The following is a 20,782-nucleotide window of genomic DNA, read 5'->3' as shown; positions in this document are numbered from 1 at the left end:
TGGAGTCTTCATTAACTCCTCCGGTGTTTCAAACTATTACAATTGTAAAATGTCTTTCTGACTTTCATTAAACTCACTTTTTCATTAAAAAAAGGAATGAACCACATTTTTCAAGGAAGATACTGAGAAATAATGTTTATTTTATCTCTGTGGAGTTTTTTTACAGGAAAATGTTTTGCGATTTATTTATTTTCCTCCATCTTTAAGGAATCAATCCTGAATTAATCCTAAAAACCAATACACACTCATTTGTTTTTGTTTCTTAAGATGGCATTGCATTTTTACGCAACCGTTGGTTGAAAACAAAGTCTGCTCGAAAGTACTTTTGTCCCTATAATGTATTCAAGGATCATCATTACAGCTTATTGCATTTTTAATCTTTTGTTAATAACATCTGATGAACGTGGAATCATAGTTCCAGACCGACATCTCCAATATTTTGATAATATTGATATCACTCTCATATATGGAGCCAGGGGATGGTTAGCTTAGCTTAGCATAAAAGACTAGCAACAGGGGGAAGCAGCTAGGAGGGTTAAAGAGAAACAGCCTACCAGCACAGCACCTCTTTTAGCTTTGTCGTGTTTGCTGTGAAAAATGAAAGAATAAAAACACAATTCACTGTTTTACAGTTAGTTACTACTAGCTACCTATTTTTCAGATGTTGTGCGAAGCTGCTAGCTGTAGCTTCATATTTAACTGAGAGATATAACCGTGTTATCAATGTTCTAATCTAATACTCTGGCCAGAGATGGACTACACGTTGCTTTCAAAATGTGGAGCTATTCCTTTAATTAACATATGTCTATTATTAGTAGCTTTATTTATACTAGCTAATGATGCTGCAGCCTCAGTGGCAACTGAAACTGGACTGGAACAATGGTAAAAGCTACAGAAATAAGACCCACATTATTAAAGAAAATCAGAATGATCCAAGTGTAATGCATCAGTTTGTCTTACTCAAGCCTGCAACCACTTCTCTAGTTGTTTAAAAAAAAAAGTTTGCCATCATTTTGCACATGCACACGGACGCACTGTCCCCATGACTCTCACAGTGGTCACGTCAGAAAAATAAGAGCTGATGATAGAACGAGGACATAACAAGGGCTCTCACTTTAGAGAGGCACGATGTGCATCAGATTTCATTTCAAGGCAGCATTTTTTCCTCCTCGGCAAGGACTGTGTGGGCACATGTGTATGACTAAATGTACCGTGAATCAGAGGGTGTGTGCGAATGAAGGAGTGAGTGCAGCAAGTACTCACATTACAAAGCAGCGGTGAAAGAAATGGATCTGTGCTCTGGGAGTAATGCGTAGGACTTTGTTATAATGAGTAGATATTTCCTCAGTGTATAAAGCAGCGGTAATGCTCTTATCTTTAATGCATTTCTATTTCTGACATTCCCCCCCGCTTTGTCTTTATTGCATGTTGAAAAAATCCCGTGCACCTACCTCATGTGTAAAAAAAAATCTCCTCCTAGGTGATCTCGTTTCCCGGGCGATGCACCACCTCCTGCCCCTGCACATCAAGAACCCCAGCAACGGGACTCCGGTCCACCAGAAGACCACCAACACCGCGGCGGTGCACTGGGAGCCCGAGGCCCTCTACACCCTGTGTTACTTCATGCACTGTCCACAGATGGAGTGGGAGAACCCCAACGTGGAGCCCTCCAAAGTCTCCCTACAGACCGAGAGGTGAGTCCAACTGGAACCCAGTACGTGATGCGGCTTTCACATTTTTAGTTTAGTCCCAATCCAGGAAAAGAAACGTCTCAAGAAGCTTCTCTGTGGCCAGTACGGATTATTTAGTTCCTTTTAGTCGTGCTTATTTGTCTCTAGTTTCCTGTGCATGTACAAATAGGTATTTCTCAGCAATAGGTTGAGGAACAGTTACACTATGGGCAAATAATTACGCTTAATTTCGCAAAGATTGGAACAACAAGTCCGCTCAGTGGAGTCTCAAACCACAGACAGTTTGGAAACAGGGTGACATTTTACAGGTTTGAGTCACACGTTTCGTAAATTGATTGTACAATAGAGGTGGAGACAAAAAGCTGTGTCACAGTTCACTGGTTGTATCCTCCGAAGGACGCAACACCTGAATGGAGAGTCCCTCCCCAACATGAAGCGATCGGAACTACTTTCAGTTAACTCAAAGATAATAATGTTGAAGTTTACGTCTAGAAAGTTACCTTCAAACAGCCCACAAGGTGTCAATCCAAACGTTAGATGTTCTATTATATCTAACTTTAGATGAGAGTGACGATATCTAACTTCAGCTCTGTGATTCATATTTCCAGGTTACTAATGAGCCAGCGGCTTTGACAGTTGGTCTGTCATTAAATGCTCCTTATTATTGGCATATTTCAATCTATTTACCAAATTCACCACTCTGACTACACAAACACCCGGTATATATGACACGGTCGCGTGATATTTCCGGTTGTCGAGGATCACGTAAAATCTGGGAAAAGAACTGAACCTCTTTAACTCTAAAGCACAGGTGTCAAACACAAGGTCCGCGGGCCAAATCCGGCCCGCCACATCATTTTAAGTGGCCCCTGACAACTTGAAAGACATGTGATCATCTTTTCTTAAAGAAATGTAAGAAAAATATCCTGTCCTTTTATTTTGAAAGTTTCAAATTAAATGGAAGACATGTGATCATCTTTTATTAAAGAAATGTAAGAAAAATATCCTGTCCTTTTATTTTGAAAGTTTCAAATTAAATGGATTCATGTTAGAATATATGAGACAGTTCTTATGTACAACATTTATACACTCAAATAAACAATAATCAAATGCAAAGAGAGTTATTTAACAATATGTTGGGGAGTAGTTTATATGTTTATATGTTTCAGTTACAACCCTTTGAGGGCGGCCATGATGCTGATGTGGCCCACGGTGTTGACACCCCTGCTGTAAAGGGTCAATTTATGCAGATATAAAAGCCTTTCTTGGCTACATGTGCAGATAAGTCCACATGGCACGAGTCTCAGAAAACGCTTAAATTAGTGTAACCAAAGAGCCAAAAATAAGGACTCTGTCGTCGTTAATTGCTTGGCGTCAATAAACTACCGCGTGCAGCGTGATCTGTGGGGCTTTGCCTTCACTCGTCAAACTGTAAAATCAGTCACACAACATTTTATCTTTGATAAATCTGTGTGTATGTCACAATCCAATCTCCCGAAACGTCCATCACCCTCATTCCTGGCACACATCACACCCTTTAAAAGCTCTCTCCGCCTTGATAGGTTGGACACGTATACATCCTTCCAGCCATATTGCCCCCGTCTCACACTTCGTCTCACGAACCTCCACCGGTCTAAAACGTTCCTACTTTCGTGCACACGTTTTTCGGCGCTGACACTTCCCCGGGCGTCGATCAAATTGATCGGAACCAGAGGGCGGGGGGGGGGGGGGATTTGATTCCGATGGACGAATGAATGGATAGCTTTTTTCCGACGTCCTCCCTGCACTCCGAGGAGTCGAAACCCCATTCCGACGACCCCGGGGAGCATCAGGAATGTCATGGGAGAAAATGTCTCTATTTAGCATTCTGCCGAAAGGGTTGAAGACGAGTATAAAAAGGCCCCGAATAACACAGCGGGATGAGACGACGGGAGAAAGAGATTGAACGAGATAGAAGGATCTTTTTAGCGATTGTGCTGTGAAGCTACAGATAAAACCTTTCGTGAGGCGAAAGATTAGGGAAGTGGGGGAAAGTTACTGAAAGGACTTTCACACTCTTTACCTGACAATTACTTTATCGCTCCAACTTCTTGAAGTTTTAATAAGGTCGATAAAAAATGAAAAGAGGATTTTCGAATAGCAGCTGCAGTCGATTCTAGTTTATAGTATTTTGGCCCAGTTGTTTGCTTCCAGAGGGTAATTTTTACACTGGCAGCTCTGGGTGTTGGTTGTCGCTGCAGGCCTGCTTGGCTGTATCGATGGATAACATTACCCTCGGTGATTTCATTCCAGACTCGGGCCCTCCCTTCTTCTGCAAACCCAGAACGGAAGATATGTCTTTCGGAAGCGAACAAGCCCTGAGAAAAGGGAGGAGGTCTAATATGTTACATTATTCAGCCAACTGCTTGCTTTTCTTTCTTCTTTCTTTTAAACCGCTTGCCAGAGTCCAAATTCCTGGCACAAAAAGAGCATTCGTCAAACACGGTGTGTCAATATCTAAAAGCTGCTGCCTTTATTAAACATGTGCTTACAGATAAATTCCCGAAGGACCAAGCAACTGGATGCAGGGTAAACACAACAGTCCCTAAATGGTTTATCTCAGACGGCTTCGTGCTGGTTTGAATCATTTTTTTTGTTGGAGAAATGATGGTTGCCAGAGGGAGTAAAAGCCCTGCTGGGGCCTTCTCTGATAGATGCCTAATACCCTTCAACTGGCTATATCATGAAATTAACCCCATTTATTTAACGTTTCAAGGTTCTCTAGTGTACATCTGAGACTGTTTGATGGTTTTAAAAGAATTATTCTTAGCTCTACTTTATTCATCTTTCTTGCATAATAAGTACATTATCTTCTGAAGGTAACCGTTATGGTTCATAAAAAGACAATAGTCATGATGGCTAAGTACAAATGGGGGGAAATAATCAAGCTTAATATCTGCTGAGGCTAGTGAAAGGGATTTTTCCTATCTACCAATGGCTTGCTTTAAGTGCCAGAAACTGCAGATAGCTATATAATCCATATATACCAAAGTTGCTCTTTCTGTTATAATTTTACGGAGTAGGCCTACACAAAGGGACAGTTTTTACGAGGATTATTATAATGAATAAGGAGGAAGTACTGAAGGCCCACTGCCAGCGGATTGACTCATCGTAGCAATAATTCAGATCTATGAACTCCATCATGTCCAGGAAAATAATATAATTGGTCATTTCTGTTTTATGATCATATATATATATATTAAAGAAACCAGATGATGATGATAATTAATTTTGTAATAAGTGTTTGACAGATAACTATATTATACACACAAAGTGGTCAATTCTGTTTTAACGTTAGCTAAAGAAAACCTAGATCATAGTCTGCAGTTTATTGAGCTTTCATATTGTTACAATACAACATTAATAATTTTAGCTAACCGTAAAAAATCCCAAATGATCTATTTGTGTTCGCTGTTTTGAAATATTTTTGATAAGATGTGTTTTTATATGTAGAGTATTTTAATAAGTATTGTTCAGTCCCTTTAGCGTTAGCTAGGAGAATAAAACCCTCTTGGATATGAATACATTATTTCTTACTGGTGTTAAATATTTTAGGACAAATCTGAAGAGGTTGGAAGAATGATGACCAGGTTTTCTGTCTGGGTTTCTTCTTCTTCCCTGGGTTATCCGAGTCACTGTGACTGAATAGATGTCCGAGAACACGAACAATGTCCTTAACTTTCAAAGAGAAATATCTTGATTAAATAGGCACCTTGAACCTTTTTTTTTAACAAGAGTTTTTGACACATTTCTTTTCTTTACAAAACATGAACTACTGAGCTGCCGTGAAAAGTGAAAAATAATGTGTTTTCTACCAACTCGTGTGGCTAATGTTAGCTACGTTAGCTACATTAGCGATAGGTCGCTACAGTTACAGCTCTCAACAACTGACGGTAACAGAAAAGAAAAAAACCTCCGTCTGAAATCAAAGACACATTCGTTCAAACAATTACTATTAATTTTAAGCAATAATCTTCCATCATTATCCCTGTAAACAGCATTAGCATATGTGGCGTGCGAGAAGAGAAAGCTTGACAATTATTTACATTATATGGAACAAAAGGTATTAATATTTCTGTGTGGATTAGATAAACAAGATAGTGGTGTTTGTAGCTATATATTTATTTTATCAGAGCCAGCCCAGCTGTTTGTATGTATGCTAATATTAGCTAAGCTAATTGCCTCATAGCACGACACTCCTCACAGTGACTCAGCAAGAAATCAAATAACTGTTTTTTCCTCCAGTTCTTTTGTGTGTGTTTTATTTTTTTCTGAAAAAAGAAGAAGTTATAAAGTTATATAAGTTAAATGTTATATTAGTCCAGTTTCTGTAGTAAAGACAAGAAGTTTTTTAAAGAGGTCAAATGTCTGATGAATGACTGACCTGGATTTTGCTGTTGTTGCATTGTGGGGGGAAAAGATGAATAACAGAACAACACAAGCATGTGTGTTTTCAAGGCAATGTGATTAGAGAATACAACCACACACACACACACACACACACACAACTGGAAGTCCTGGAAATAAATTATGAAATATTTCTGTCAGCCAGGCAAGACTTATTACTGATTTTGATTAAAGGAGGTAACAAACAACAGCCTTGCAGCATCTATATCTGTTTTTGTTCTGGGCTATCTGAGTTATAAATTATAAATATCGATTTGGTGGTCGCTGTCTTTTCAGTTATATACAGTTATATTTGATTAGAGTGTGTGTGTGTGTGTGTGTGTGTGTGTGTGTGTGTGTGTGTGTGTGTGTGTGTGTGTGTACTACTAGGGTCTCTATTAAGTTATTTGATGTGAAATGTGAATATATCAGCGGTGTGTTTTTAAAGGATGAGTTCATATGAATTTATTTTAACATACATAGATCACAGATACTACATATTTATATGGCCTGTAGCATTATGTGTATCTATATTTATGAATGGACTTTATTTTTGTTCTTATTTAGATAAAACATTTTAATATGACGCAGCTTGTTAGCATGCTATCATGTTTGTACATGTATGTTATCATCATATTGCACATTATTTAGTACACTCTGTTTCTTGTGTTTTATAATGACCTAATGTTTGCACAGTTTAATAATACTTTTACTTCGTAACATAATTAACTTGCGGGACATACCTAAAATGTAACTTTGGTGCCGTAACAAACTTATTTGAACCCAACCCATGATCATTTCCTCAACCTACCCCGCACGTTGAAAAGTGACGCTTAAGGGAGTGAGTACGCGTGCATTTGCACATTTCGCGTGAGCAAAAAAAACAACTTTGTTTTCCCCCTGCAGGCCGTTCCTGGTACTGCCTCCGCTGATGGAGTGGATCCGGGTGGCGGTGGCCCACACCGAGCATCGCCGGAGCTTCTCCGTGGACAGCGACGACGTGAGGCAGGCCGCCAGGCTGCTGCTCCCCGGTGTCGACTGTGAACCCCGACAAATAAAGTAAGGAAACGATGCTCGTGGGATAAACCTCCTGAGAAGTTGTATTCATTAAACGTTTGCCCTTAAACCAGGAGCGTAACTCAGAAATCTCTGAGGGCATTCGATTGGTCCAGCTTTGTACAAATCTTTATAAATCCTACATGCATATTCTCCTTGAACATAGTTTAATAATAGCGTGTACCTATAGCTCTATAAAGCCCTCTGTTGGCCTGTAACTAATTATTTAATTTGCATTCGGATCCCTATTAGCCGCTACCAAGCTAGCAACTACTGGCCCTCAGGTCTCCATAATTATACGTTATATGTAATGTAAACCAATATTTAATTAAATATGCAAGGGAAAAAGCCAACGATGTATCAACGGCAATAAAACTGCCGACGATAACAACAGCAATGACAACAAGAAGCCACACTACTTCTAAAGAGAGTAAAACCGTTGAAATGAAACTAAAAGTCGAATAAAAACAGAGATACGCAATATAAAGGTCAGCTCAGCACAAAACGGCTGATTAATGTTGTATGTGTGTGTGTGTGTGTGTGTGTGTCCTTTTTTCTCGGTATAGCTCGTTGTGGCTCTTTGATGTTGCCACATATCCGTAAATTGCCACTTCCTGGATCAGTCTGATCACTTCGACAGCGGGTTATGCCGCCATGACATTTTGTTTACGTTTTATTATGATTACCTATATTTTACCAGGATATTCCCATTAAGTTATAAAAGCTACATGTATGGTTCATAGTGAAATCGAGATCATCGGATCCCCTTTTTTTGTTCTGTGTTGTGTGTGTCCTGTCTGTGTTGCCTGTACTAGGTACACAAAAGAAAATCAATAAATATAATTTTTTAATTATAAAAAACAAATGAATAAATTGTAATTGTTAATTGTTGTTTAGAAAAATGTAATAACAATAAATAACCACAAATAAATAAGAATACAATGTAATATGATCGTCTGATTTATGTTTTCTGTTCTCAGAATCTCAGAAAACACTTTGAATCTGTAGACTACTGCCTAATAGTCTTATTATTGCCCAAGATTCTTATTATGCCCCAATAGTCTCATTATTGCCCTTTTTATAACAATTACTCATATACTGTAAGCCTAAATAAGTATATTTATTATTTTTGAACAAAGGCTAAATGTTATTTCACAAGTTTTAAAAAGTGACTCCAATATCTTTTTAAATGCCTCTGGATATTGTCATTAAGTTAAGTTAGTGGGGCAAAAATTGCCCCCTAAAAAAAATGGAAATTTCATTTTGACATTTTTCATTTCAAAGTATTTCACTGCCCTATGAAGGGTTAATCCCAGCGGGGGGGTCTGCTGCTGTTTGCAGAGCGGAGGATTGTTTCTGCGCCGCCAGGAAGTTGGACGCCGCCTCCACCGAGGCCAAGTTCCTGCAGGACCTGGGCTTCAGGATGCTGAACTGCGGCCGCACGGACCTCGTCAAGCAGGCCGTGAACCTGCTGGGGCCGGACGGCATCAACAGCATGAGCGAACAGGTGAGGTGGTGCCGCTCAGCACACACACACACACACACACACACACACACATAGTGGAACACACACGTGCTGCTCCCTGTGAGTCGTGCAATGTGCTTGATTCTTTATGCCGTGATGCAACTTTTTCGAATATGCACAAATTTGGACACCATTTGAGTATTTACTGTAATATTTGTGCACCCCCCCCCCCCTAACTTCACACCACATCGCCCCATAGTTAACTCAATACATGATCATTTGATATTATCTATAATGCCAATCAGGGAAAAATCCATTTAGAAATCATAAAGATTACTTCAGATTGTGGCTCAAAATATCTTCCAACTAATAATTAGATCAATTCATCTGCAGATTATTTTCCTATTAATGTCTTTACAGTTTTTCTCAATTTAGTGATTTAATTTAACTCAACAGTTAAAATCCAAAGAGCTGCTATTTGTATGTATATATATATATATACATGTTTATATATATATATATATGTTTATATGTATATATATAAATATGTATATGTTTATATATATATATACCTATATGTTTATATATATATATGTTTATATGTGTATATATATATATTATATGTTTATATGTATATATATATATGTTTATATATATATATGCTTATATCTTTATGTCTGTATACTCACAAAATTATTATAAAATTAATAAAACTTGCATTATTGATCTGAATACAGATATTTAAATAAACATACTGGTGCTATAGTCCTATATACTTGTTACCTAAGAAATGCAGATGAAATGACTTGAGGGTCCACTTGATGATGCAACACTTCTATCGGACGGAGCTTTGATGCGTTTGACCGCCGGCTCGATACCTTGTGGTCAGGTGGAGCTGATGGATCCGCCTGATGCTCCATGTTCAGAGAGACGAGCCTCTAGAATACTCTCAAATACGTGATATTCAGGATTTATTGTACAAAGCACCTTATTTTTTGTTTCTAGCATAAATGTGTGTGATGTTGTTTCCTCCCCAGCTCCCCGCGGCGGGTTGCTTCAGTCAGAACCCGTCACATTCCTCCGTATCCACAGCTCCTGATGAGGAGAACAAATTGCATCGACTTGACATTTTTCTGCCTCACCTCCTTCAAATAAATAACACGGCACGGTGACACACGGGCTTTTAAAAAAAAATCTTTTATTCACTCAGAAAAAGCTTCTTAATGCCGACGTTACAGGGAGCGGTAAAGGGGAGGAGAAGCATTTGAACTCGCTGCAGAGATCGCGGAGGTGCGCCGCCGTCGCCTCCTCTGGCTGATTCAGTATGATTTAGGTGTCCGGGAAATATGTAAGAAATGAAATCACCACAGAGGGACGCCGGGCCTCAAGAAGGGCCCCGGGGAGCCGTGAGCAGGAGGCCCCGGTGAGCCGTGAGCAGGAGGCCCCGGTGAGCCGTGAGCAAGAGGCCCCGGTGAGCCGTGAGCAGGAGGCCCCGGTGAGCCGTGAGCAGGAGGCCCCGGTGAGCCGTGAGCAGGAGGCCCCGGTGAGCCGTGAGCAGGAGGCCGGCGGCGGGGATCAGACGTGCGGCTGAAGGCCGGTTTGTGGTGCGATGAGGAGCTCGCCGCCTGCTTTTAATATAACGTTCTTCGGCTGTTTCCCACCTTTTCAATAACTCTTGCGTGTGGGGGATTTGAGATGGAATGCCGCTGAGCTATTTTGAGACACTTAATGGAAAATTAGACCCCGAGAGAATAGCGCTGGAAATGTGTCCGACTGATGAGGAGCAAAAGCAGTTGTACGCGAGGAGGTGTGAACACCGAGTGTATTTAAGTCTTTAGTCCTGGTCAGCAGCCGGCAGTTAACACACACACACACACACACACACACACACATGGCACTTCACTTTATGGTGATTTAAAGAACATTACCTCAAGAACGGACGTGTGGAATGCATGTTTTTTTTTCTTTCTCCAGAGCTGAAGAGCACAGCTGTTGAGCTGCTAGAGCGGCGGAGGGCTCTGGGGGCTCTGAGGGGCTCTGGGGGTAGAGGCCTGAGCTGGTTCTCCATGTCGAGAGGACAAATGAACGAAGAGTCTCGGGGTGTTTGTTCGGGGCGATAATGACTCGACGTGGCGAGCGCACTTCATTAATTAGGTGTTAAATCCTCAAAAGCAGAGAACTCCAATTAAGTCGTTTGTTAACGAACAAACAGAAACATCATTAAAAATGTTTGTTTTTAAAGTTTAGTCTGAAAATAAAATGTCAGACTTGGATATAATATTATACTTTAGATATATTTGTTGCTAGTGTTGCCAGGTGTGAGATAATTATCATGCTTGTACAAAGAGTTATGTCATTCTCTCTCCTGACCACCAGGGGGCGACTCCTCTGGATGCAAAAGGAACTCTGATCGATGTGATTGATGATTGATTGATGCTCTATCCATAACTAGGAAGAATGATTGATCATTTCAATGTTATAATTTTTCCATAATAATAATAAAAAATAAATACATGTAATAAATAATAAATACATTTTTAAAAAGTATGAACCTGATTCATTCATTTTACATTAACTATATACCTAATGACTAATATACACTGATAACTGTTAACTTTATATTCAAACCTGTCCTTTCATCAAACAATCCTCTCTTACACACTTTCCTCATATACAATTTTTTCATTCTATTGTAATTTTATCCATAACTATTCTTCATGTATCAGTAAATCCAACTAAATGCAGAATTAAAATTACATTAATTGGAGTAGTTTAAAGCAAAGTAGCACAAAACGCTACAAGTATGTGTATTTGTATTTTCCTCTGTGTAAAAGTGCATTGCAGTAACCCCCCCTCCCCCCCACAGGGAATGACCCCCCTCATGTACGCCTGCGTGCGCGGCGACGAGGCCATGGTCCAGATGCTGCTCGACGCCGGCGCCGACATCAACAGCGAGGTCAGTGTCCGCGAGGCGCCGCGGGTCCACATTTCTGTTCATTCACATTCGTTGTGTGCAGACGATGAACCCGCTTTGTGTTGCCCCCCCCCTCTGTCTTCATCCTCTCACCCGCCGTCGGCATGCTCGCGCTCTCCTCAGGAGGATCCTTCTGCACATTAGCGACGATGTAAAAATAATAATCCACGAGATGGCGAAACCGCACCCACAATGCATCACTGTGCACGTCCACCGTCACAGACTGCACACGAAGCATGAAGGTCACTGCACGTGTTGTGTGTCCTCTGTGTGTGTGTGTGTGTGTGTGTGTGTGTGTGTGTGGCCTCTCCTCCTCACAGTGACCCCCCTGGTCTGTTGTCTCCGTCGCGCACTGTTGCACAAGGAAAAAGTTTTTTATGTTGCAGCCAATAAAGTTATTTATAGATCAGGAAGAGAGAGAATAAAAGTCCAATCAGCTGGTTGCATCATCCAGAGTGTCGACGCCTCAGATTTCATTCAGAGCACGACTGTTGTGCGTCACATGACCCAGATGGAGCTTTGTTTTGATAATTGATTATCTGATGTATGATGTAGAGTTATGTTGCTGAAGCTTCTCTGACTTATTGTTTTATGACTGAATATCAGATATGAGCAAGAGGGATAAAGGCAGATTATTAAGATTATTATTGTTATTCTGCTTGTTTGGGTCTCCTACTTCTATTATTGCTCTCATTATATGAATAATTTATATTGTTTGGATTGGTTGTGTTGTAAATCCATCATGTGGTTTATTCTACACGTGACACGCTGCTGCTTTTCTTGAAATGTTGTTTTTTTTGGGGGAGATTTTTATTTTATTTCCAGGGGTCAAAGGTCGTATATACAGCAATAAAATCAGAAAAAGGCTTGCAAAATTTCAGTTGATTTGTATGAAATCAGAATTGATGACATTTTTGTTTTTTTAATTGCATTGCAGAAAATAAAGAACTTCATCACAATATTCTAATTTTCTGAGACAGTCCTGTACATGCCGTGCAGATCGTTAAGGCGCATTTATGATTTGTGATATTGGGCTAAACCAATTATATTAAATCAAATTGAAAATGCAGTTGATGAGTTTATAAGATTTCTGTAATATTTATTTATATAATATTTATTTATATAAGATTTATTTATATAAGATTTAGCCGACGTTGAGTTTCTTGCATCATGAGATAAATAATAACTAATTCACGAGGTATAGTGTCTCCGACTATCATGATACTTTTATACTACGTAACTAAATTAAGTTCAGAACCTCAACATAGAAAATGCAAACTAAGTGCACGGCTAAGAGAAAACTTCTTGTTTGTAATTTGGGTGAAACGATGTTACGTAACTTTCATTATGACATTTTTGCTGAAACGCGTTAAAATTAATGAATTCCCGCCGCTGTCCGTCGGCGCTCCATTTAAACGTTACGCTAAACATCCTCCGTGGAAATCGCTTTTCTCCGAACGGCGTTTAGAAAATAACGCCAGCGGATTCGCTTCAGAACGACGAATTAAATCGTTTAATCCTCCCCCCCTCCCCCCCTCGCGACGTCTCCGCCCACACGGCGTGTTTTTTTCCTCTCGGCTTCTTTTCGAGAACCTCCCTCTTGCCATCCTGCCCTCCTTCGCTTACACTTCTCCTCCTGCATACTGCTTCTCTCCCTCCCCTCCCCTCCCCTCCCCCTCCCCCTCCAACTGTTAACGGCTGTGTATCTCTCTCCCTGAACTCCTCCACCTATGACCTCCCCAGGTGCCCAGCACAGTAAACAAGCACCCCTCAGTTTACCCCGAAACGCGCCATGGGACGCCGCTCACGTTCGCCGTGTTGCACGGACACGTGCCGGTCGTGCAGGTAGTGACGCTTATGACCTGTAACCCTTGACCTGTGACCCCGACCTTTCGCACCACAATGAGGATGTGAATGATGATGATGATGATGCCTTCGTCCTGTGTGTGCAGTCTGTTTAAAACAACAAAAAATGCTATTAAGAGCTGTGCAGATGAGTCATATAGAGCCTCCTGGGTTAAGGATGTGTGTGACAGCAGCGGGGAGAGAAACCTCCCGGAGGCCCTGAACAGAGCCGAGCTCAGCCAGCCCGATGCGCAGCTTCCAGGGATGCCAAATGGTGTTGTGTTCATTATCTAATACCTAATGAATTCTGTTGCGGTAGTTGTTGCACAGGCTGAGCAGCCTGATGAGCAGCGTCGCCCTCAGGATTCACTTTTATTATTCAGCTGCACTACCGCAATGAGAGATGTTGTTTTGGGGCGTTTTGGGGGGGGGGGGGGGGGGAGAAGTCGTCATCAACTCCAAGAAGCTAATGAAGGAGTGTGAGGGTGTGTTTAGTGTCCAGAGCGAGGACAAAGCTCTGAATCAGGGGGTTCATGTCTCCAACAGTTGTTGAGCTAAACTCGAATGTAATGCACCTTCTCCCCCCCCCCCCCCCACAGTTGCTGCTGGATAACAGAGCGAACGTGGAGGGCGCCCTGCAGGATGGGGCGGAGAACTACACGGAGACCCCGCTCCAGCTGGCCTCCGCTGCAGGTGAGCCACACCTTCACGTTCTGATTCCACCCAAATGGTTTTTATTCTTGATTAATAGCATTTATGGGATGTTTATTGGTCGTGACAAGCTCACCAGAAATCATTTTCCTGTCATTATCTAATTAATGAATTACTATCTGAGAATGGAGAATACACTAAATGTTAAATGATGCTTCATCATCGCAACAAATATGGGACATTATTGTCTTCGCTCGACTTACTCCAACTACCTGTTCCTAAAGCCACGGATGATAAAAATAAAGGCATTTAAATTCAAATTAGTTGCAAAAAGATTGGTCCCTTTTGATTGGTCCCTTCAGATTAATCCTTGACATCCCAAATCAATAAACACAACATACAACAAACACACAACAGTAGGTAATATAAGTATCCATAGTTAAGCCCAGAGCAAGTACAAATGCCAATCAACACATAAACGAACATCCAACTCAACAAATATATTTATATATACCGTATATATATTTATATATATATAATCTGGAGTTAAAGCCAGCAGCTGGTTAGTTTAGCATAAAGACTAGTGTAATGTAGTGCTAAACGTACATAGACGGCAGTCTTGTCGTCATGGAGATGAGATTTAAATTGTGAATTAATGAGCTTTCGAGGAGCTGGGAGGCATCTTGTGTAATTTTTGGACAAAGCTCATCTCAGAGTTGTTATGCTAAGCTAACCGGCTGCTATCGTTCCAGGCGCATAACTTTCAATACACAAACCACATATTTGCCCAATGATTGATTTATTAATAACGGTGGAAATATACCCTGCAGCCTTTTTTAAATAATTATAACAATGGTTCTTCTCCAACGTTTAAATTAAAGTTCAGTCACGCGTGACTCACGGCAGTGAATCTTCAATGTCACGGAGAGCGGCCGCGTTGCCACGGCAACCAGTGATTTAAACACACCGCCGCGGCTAACGAAACGCTATTAAGCGTCCGTAATAAATAATGTGGATTAAATAAAGACTACATTCCCGGAGAGAAAGTGTAGCCGATGAAAAGCAACGAGAGAGAGCGACAGTTGAGGCTCCAGACGGTTTCACTGAACTGTGACATCAACTTTACGAGGATGTAAACGCTTCGGCCGAATTTAAATGAGCAGGGAAGTGTTTAAACTGCTTTATCGACATATTTATTATTTATTATCAGCCACCTAAAGAACCACTTCACCCCCGACATCAAGCTGCTATTCAGATCCTTTACTTATGCAAGATAACCACACTGTAGGAATACTACATTACATTATTATTATGGAAAATCCCTGAATTAAATTTTTTTACTGAAGCTAAATGCTCTTAAAAGTACTAATTATGCAGAATGGCTCCTTTCATCGTGCTGTATTAATATAGAATACGATATTATGTGGAACCATTTTAAGATCCCTATAAATTAGCATGAAATGTAAATATTAAAGTAAAGTATGCCAACATTGTACCCATGAGTAAATGTATTTAGTCAGATTTGAATGATGGCTGATGAATGATTATTTATATATCGTGAGATGGTGGGGCGTAAAAGTTTATTATACAAGGCAAAAAGAAACCAAGTTAAGGGTTCCGGAATGCCCAACTTCCAGGTTTCGGAACTTCTGTGTTCTAGATTGCCCAAGTTACGTGTTTCGGAATATCTGGGTTCCGTAATGTCCAAGTTACTTCTCCGGAATATCTGGGTTCCGTAATGTCCAAGTTACGTGTTCCGGAATATCTTGGTTCTGAAATGTCCAAGTTACGGGTTTCGGAATGTCCGAGATCTGTTTAACGAACCCACTTTGAACTTAGAACCCACTTTTGACTTTATAGCCTATATTCTTTTTAAAGGATAGCCTTTCTAAAAGGACTCCGGTGCTCCGTGTTTTTGTCAGCAGGGATCGCCGAAATCGACACAAAGTGAAAGTTCCTTGTCGTAGCTTTGAGTAAAGCAGTTTCTCAAAATTGCACTTAAAATATAATACTTTCATTTATTTAATCCCATTCCACCACTAGTCAACATGGACGGTTGCAAAGCACGAAGCGACGGCTGTAGTTTGGTGCGTTCACCCTTTGTGTCCTCGTGTCGCCCGGTTAGGTAACTTTGAGCTGGTGAGCCTGCTTCTGGAGCGGGGGGCCGACCCCATGATTGGGACCATGTGTCGGAACGGCATCTCCTCGGCGCCGCTGGGAGACATGAACTCGTTCAGCCTGGCAGCGGCACACGGCCACAGGTGATACAGGCAATCACACACACTCACACACTCACAGGTGCCAGTCAGCAGTATCCATTACCAAGGTATTGATCCATTTGCACACCGGGCCCTGGTCTCTCACGATGTCCTGCAGCGCATGAGCAGCCTGTCAGGCAGCGGGCTGCGATAAGCGGCTGCCGTCTATTCAGCGGCACTTACGGCTCCAGTTTGACTTCATTTCCGAGCAGCTGAGGAAGATAAGAGCCCGTTAACATTCAGAGCACAGAGAGCTGTCGGGAAGTGGAGAGGGAAGCCAACAGCACAATGCAGCATTATTAAGACAATCAATCACGGCCCGGCGCTGCAGCGAGCCGGTCCTAACTGCATTCTGATTGGTTGTGAGAATGTGGGGTGTAAAAAGTCCTCACAAAACGTCAAGTTTGTTTATAAGGCAAGAAGAAACAGAAGAATCGGAGATGACACATTTTTTAAACAAAGGGTTCCGGAATATTTGGGTTCAGGAATCCCCAAGTTACGGGTTACGGAATATCTGGGTTCCAGAATACCCAAGTTACGGGTTACGTAATATCTGGGTTCCAGAATACCCAAGTTACGGGTAACGGAATATCTGGGTTCCAGAATGCCCAATTTAGGCTGGCACCTTTAAAGCGACAGTACGCACTGCTATTTCAGAAGCTGCACTATTTGGCGACAGTTTTTGGGGAAGCTCTTGTACAAAAAGCCAGGTCCTGAAATAAATAGGGTGCAAAGAAACTGGACTGATGTGACGAGCTGAAATGTGACTGTGAGTCAGGACTTATCGCCCACATCTCACTATTGATCTTGTGGGAGATGAAACAATGTTCTAGCAAAACGACTTCAAAGCGATGGCCGTGAACCTCCCACCGACTCGTCATCCGCGATCAAACGACCTCCCGAACAGGATATGACATCGTGCAGAACTCGGCCTCTCAACGGGCCCCTCCTCCCCAGAGCAGATGGCAGCGGCGCTGCATCATCGGGCTGTGATCTCGCTGTATACGCTACAGTCAAATGTTCACGTTATTCTCTTTTCTTTTACCCTCTGTTCTTTTTCAGAGGACTACATTAGGATATTTTGGGCTCGAGACCTTAAGGGCTCAATGTGAATTCAACACAGTTCCCGTTGAGTTTAAATTAGAAGCATTTTCCAGTCTGGGACCTCAGGCCCCGACCATAAAAACAATCCGTCAATGTGTCTTATGTGTCTAAACTCTCAGGGTTTATACGGTCATGGAAAACCTTTAAAAGTCATGGAATTTTAAAATGGTTATTTCCAGGCCTGGAAAAGTCCAGGAGGGAAAAAAATCCCCAAAGTTTCGGAAAATGTAAGGAAATTTGTTATATTCACATGTTTATTTACGTTGAGTTTTAAATGATGAATATGCTTTTAAAAGAATGACGCTCAAAATATAAGCCGACATACGCTCTCTTTTTTTCCGCGCCGCAAGTGAACGCATCTTAACCCAAAAGACGTAAATGTTTATTCTTTTAACCTAAACTATTATCTCTCATTCATTTGAGTCATTTAAGGTTATAAACTCTATAATTTGGTATTATCATTGTTAGTTTAAATACGACATTTTCTCATATGTTTACACCGAGATAAAAAAAGAAATGTGGTAATTTAGTTTAAAGTCCTAGAAGCCCATTGGTCAACATGTGTATCTGTCTCTGTCTGGATTTTTTTATTCCCTCCCCCTCGCCTTCCAGGAACGTGTTTCGGAAGCTCCTGTCCCAGTCGGAGCAGGAAAAGGGCGACGTGCTGTCCCTGGAGGAAATCCTGGCCGAGAGCACGGATCCCGGGGAGAAGAGGTCGGCGCCGCAGGCCAACGGCGGCGGTGGCGGGGGGACGCTGCGAACAGGAAAGGCCAAACTGAGGGCCCTGAGAGAGGCCATGTACCATAGCGCAGAGCACGGCCATGTGGACATCACCATAGACATCCGCAGCTTAGGTCAGATTTACTAATACATGCTTCACTGGCACACACACGCATCGCTCTCTGGCGCTTCCAGCTGTCCTGGAGATGTGCTCATGTCCTGTGCTGTCCTGTGTAACGCTCTCAGCCAATCACAGCCACTCATCCAACCATGCAACAGGAAGTGGAACTTTTAAAAGACATCCCAGGCGATAATAGGTCTTGCGCTAGTTTTATTTGGACGAACGTGGCTTTTAATCGGGATTACGAGACTAATTTATGTCAGCTGACCATAACAATCTCACCACAAGTGGATTTTATAGCCGGTCCGGACCTTAATGTGGTCGGACCTCGGCGCCCTCAGCCAGAGGAGCTTACTTAGTGGTTTTTAAATGATCGATGTTAAATTCCAAGCTGAGAAATATTGAGCTTAGAAGATTGAGACCACTCTCGTCGTGCTTGTACAGTAAATATGAATGAGCAGCCGATTAGCTTAGCTTAGCTTAGCATAGCTGGAAGACCAGGAACAGGGAAACAGGCCGCCAATGAAACCGGAATAAACAGGAATTTACATGATGTAAATGCCACTGTATGGTCATTTATAAAGCCGGTGATGTAGTCAAGACCTCCTAAACCGAGACAAAAGTCCAAGACCAGGACCAAGACCTAGACCAGGACCAAGACCTAGACCAGGACCAAGACCACCGCATGTCACACTTAAAGAAATGAGAGCATGCAAACCACTGAGACGTGACAGAAAGATCCACATTCCCCAAAAACCCACCGAAAACAAATAAAGACCCCTCTTCTTTCTTCGTGCTGTGTATTTGCGGACCGCGAGACGTTTCTCCGCGGAGGGGAAGAATGTTCCTTTGTTTTCGACGAGCAGTCTCAGAAATGATGTTTCTACAGCAACAAGTTTGACAGTATAATGAAAATCCTCTTTGTCTGAGACCGAGACCTTCAGGAGACGATCCGGAGCACCACGAGGCTTCCTTCAGCTGTCACACTCTGTGTTTCTGTGTGTGTGTGTGTGTGTCGGTCAGTGTCTCCACTGAAGTATGATGGAGGCCCATCTGTGTGTGTGTGTCGCCGCTAACGGTCTTCTGGCCGCTCTAAATGCTATTTGTGAATGAGATTGTTTCGTGACCTCCGGTTCCTGAAGGTCAAGGAGGAACTTTCCAATCAAAAAGAATTGGAGAAAAATGGCCATCACAGGGGGGGGGGGGGGGCGTCTTGAAATAGGTTGACCCCGAACAATTCAAACAACATTTAAGAAGTTGTAATCCCTCAGAAACACGTATTCACCATTCTACTTCACTCAGAAGCTGCCGCTAGGCCACGCCTCCACCACCATGACATCATCGACGCTCCTCTCACACACAGCGTTTCCTCCATCTACATTCTTTAATCGTGTCCTCGTGCCGTCTTCATAACGCCCCCCCCCTCCGCTGATGGAAGCATGGTCGGCCCTGTCGCCCCCTCCGCCCCTCGGTGTGTATTCACTGTGGCCGCCATGTTGTTCCCAGGCGTTCCCTGGACGCTGCACACCTGGCTCGAGTCCCTGCGCACCTGCTTCGTGCAGCACCGCCGGCCGCTGATCCAGGGTCTGCTCAAGGACTTCAGCTGCATCCAGGAGGAGGAGTACACGGAGGAGCTCATCACGCACGGCCTGCCGCTCATGTTCCAGATCCTGCGCTCCAGCAAGGTCACTTTAACGCTCACGTTTCAATTTGAGTTGCACTCCAAAACTATTTTAGCGTATTTTTTTAGCTATAATAAACTCTATAATCTGTTTTTTTGTTGTATGTTTTTGTCAGAACGAGGTGATCAGCCAGCAGCTGTCCGTCATCTTCACCCAGTGCTACGGACCCTTCCCCATCCCCAAGCTGACGGAGATCAAGAGGAAGCAGACTTCGCGCTTAGGTGAGAGAGAGAGAGAGAAAGAGAGAGAGAGAGAGAGAGAGAAAGAGAGAGAGAGAGAAAGAGAGAGAGAGAGCGCTCCACACCTCGTATGATGGACGGCAGGTTTGAGCTGAAGAGACGAGAGACTCTGGGTTCAGATGAAATGTGCCTCCATCTTTGTTGAGGTCAGAGGTTACGTGTTCATCAAAGTGAGCTGAAGACGAGACAAGGTTTTTAGTTTGGGAAGTTTATTTTTGAGCAATTTTAACGTTTTAATGAGATTGTTATAGTTTGTAATGTATGTATATATGTGTATATATATATATAATTGTCATATATATATATACACAATTATATATATATTTTACAAATATATATATATAACTTACATGTATATATATATATATGTATATATATATTAGTGCTGTGAAAAATAACGCGTTAACTCAAGTTAATTCAATTACAGGTTTAACTAGTTATTTTTTTTAACGCATTTAACGCATGCGCAGAATGAGCTTCCAATCCGTCTGTTGTTGGTCGTCGGGACGAAAAAAAAGTCACTTGCAAAATGAGCTTCCAATACACCACTT

At 41.9% G+C, this 20,782-nt stretch overlaps 1 protein-coding gene across 1 annotated transcript in view; it reads left to right on the top strand.

The window, feature by feature from the left end:
* Positions 1-20,782, top strand: part of LOC130200512 (ankyrin repeat and BTB/POZ domain-containing protein 3-A) — a 131,624-nt gene that overhangs the window by 104,653 nt on the left and 6,189 nt on the right. The window contains exons 3-12 of the mRNA XM_056424871.1: positions 1,481-1,694; positions 7,023-7,175; positions 8,514-8,679; positions 11,504-11,593; positions 13,355-13,456; positions 14,056-14,149; positions 16,233-16,368; positions 18,082-18,323; positions 19,817-19,995; positions 20,108-20,213. Coding sequence (XP_056280846.1) covers positions 1,481-1,694; positions 7,023-7,175; positions 8,514-8,679; positions 11,504-11,593; positions 13,355-13,456; positions 14,056-14,149; positions 16,233-16,368; positions 18,082-18,323; positions 19,817-19,995; positions 20,108-20,213 — 1,482 coding nt within the window. The remainder of the gene's footprint in view (positions 1-1,480; positions 1,695-7,022; positions 7,176-8,513; positions 8,680-11,503; positions 11,594-13,354; positions 13,457-14,055; positions 14,150-16,232; positions 16,369-18,081; positions 18,324-19,816; positions 19,996-20,107; positions 20,214-20,782) is intronic.

This window comes from Pseudoliparis swirei, chromosome 10, assembly GCF_029220125.1.
Source record: "Pseudoliparis swirei isolate HS2019 ecotype Mariana Trench chromosome 10, NWPU_hadal_v1, whole genome shotgun sequence".
Lineage (NCBI taxonomy): Eukaryota > Metazoa > Chordata > Actinopteri > Perciformes > Liparidae > Pseudoliparis > Pseudoliparis swirei.
Note: the sequence above shows the minus strand (reverse complement) of the source record. Positions and strands in the feature narration are given on the sequence as shown.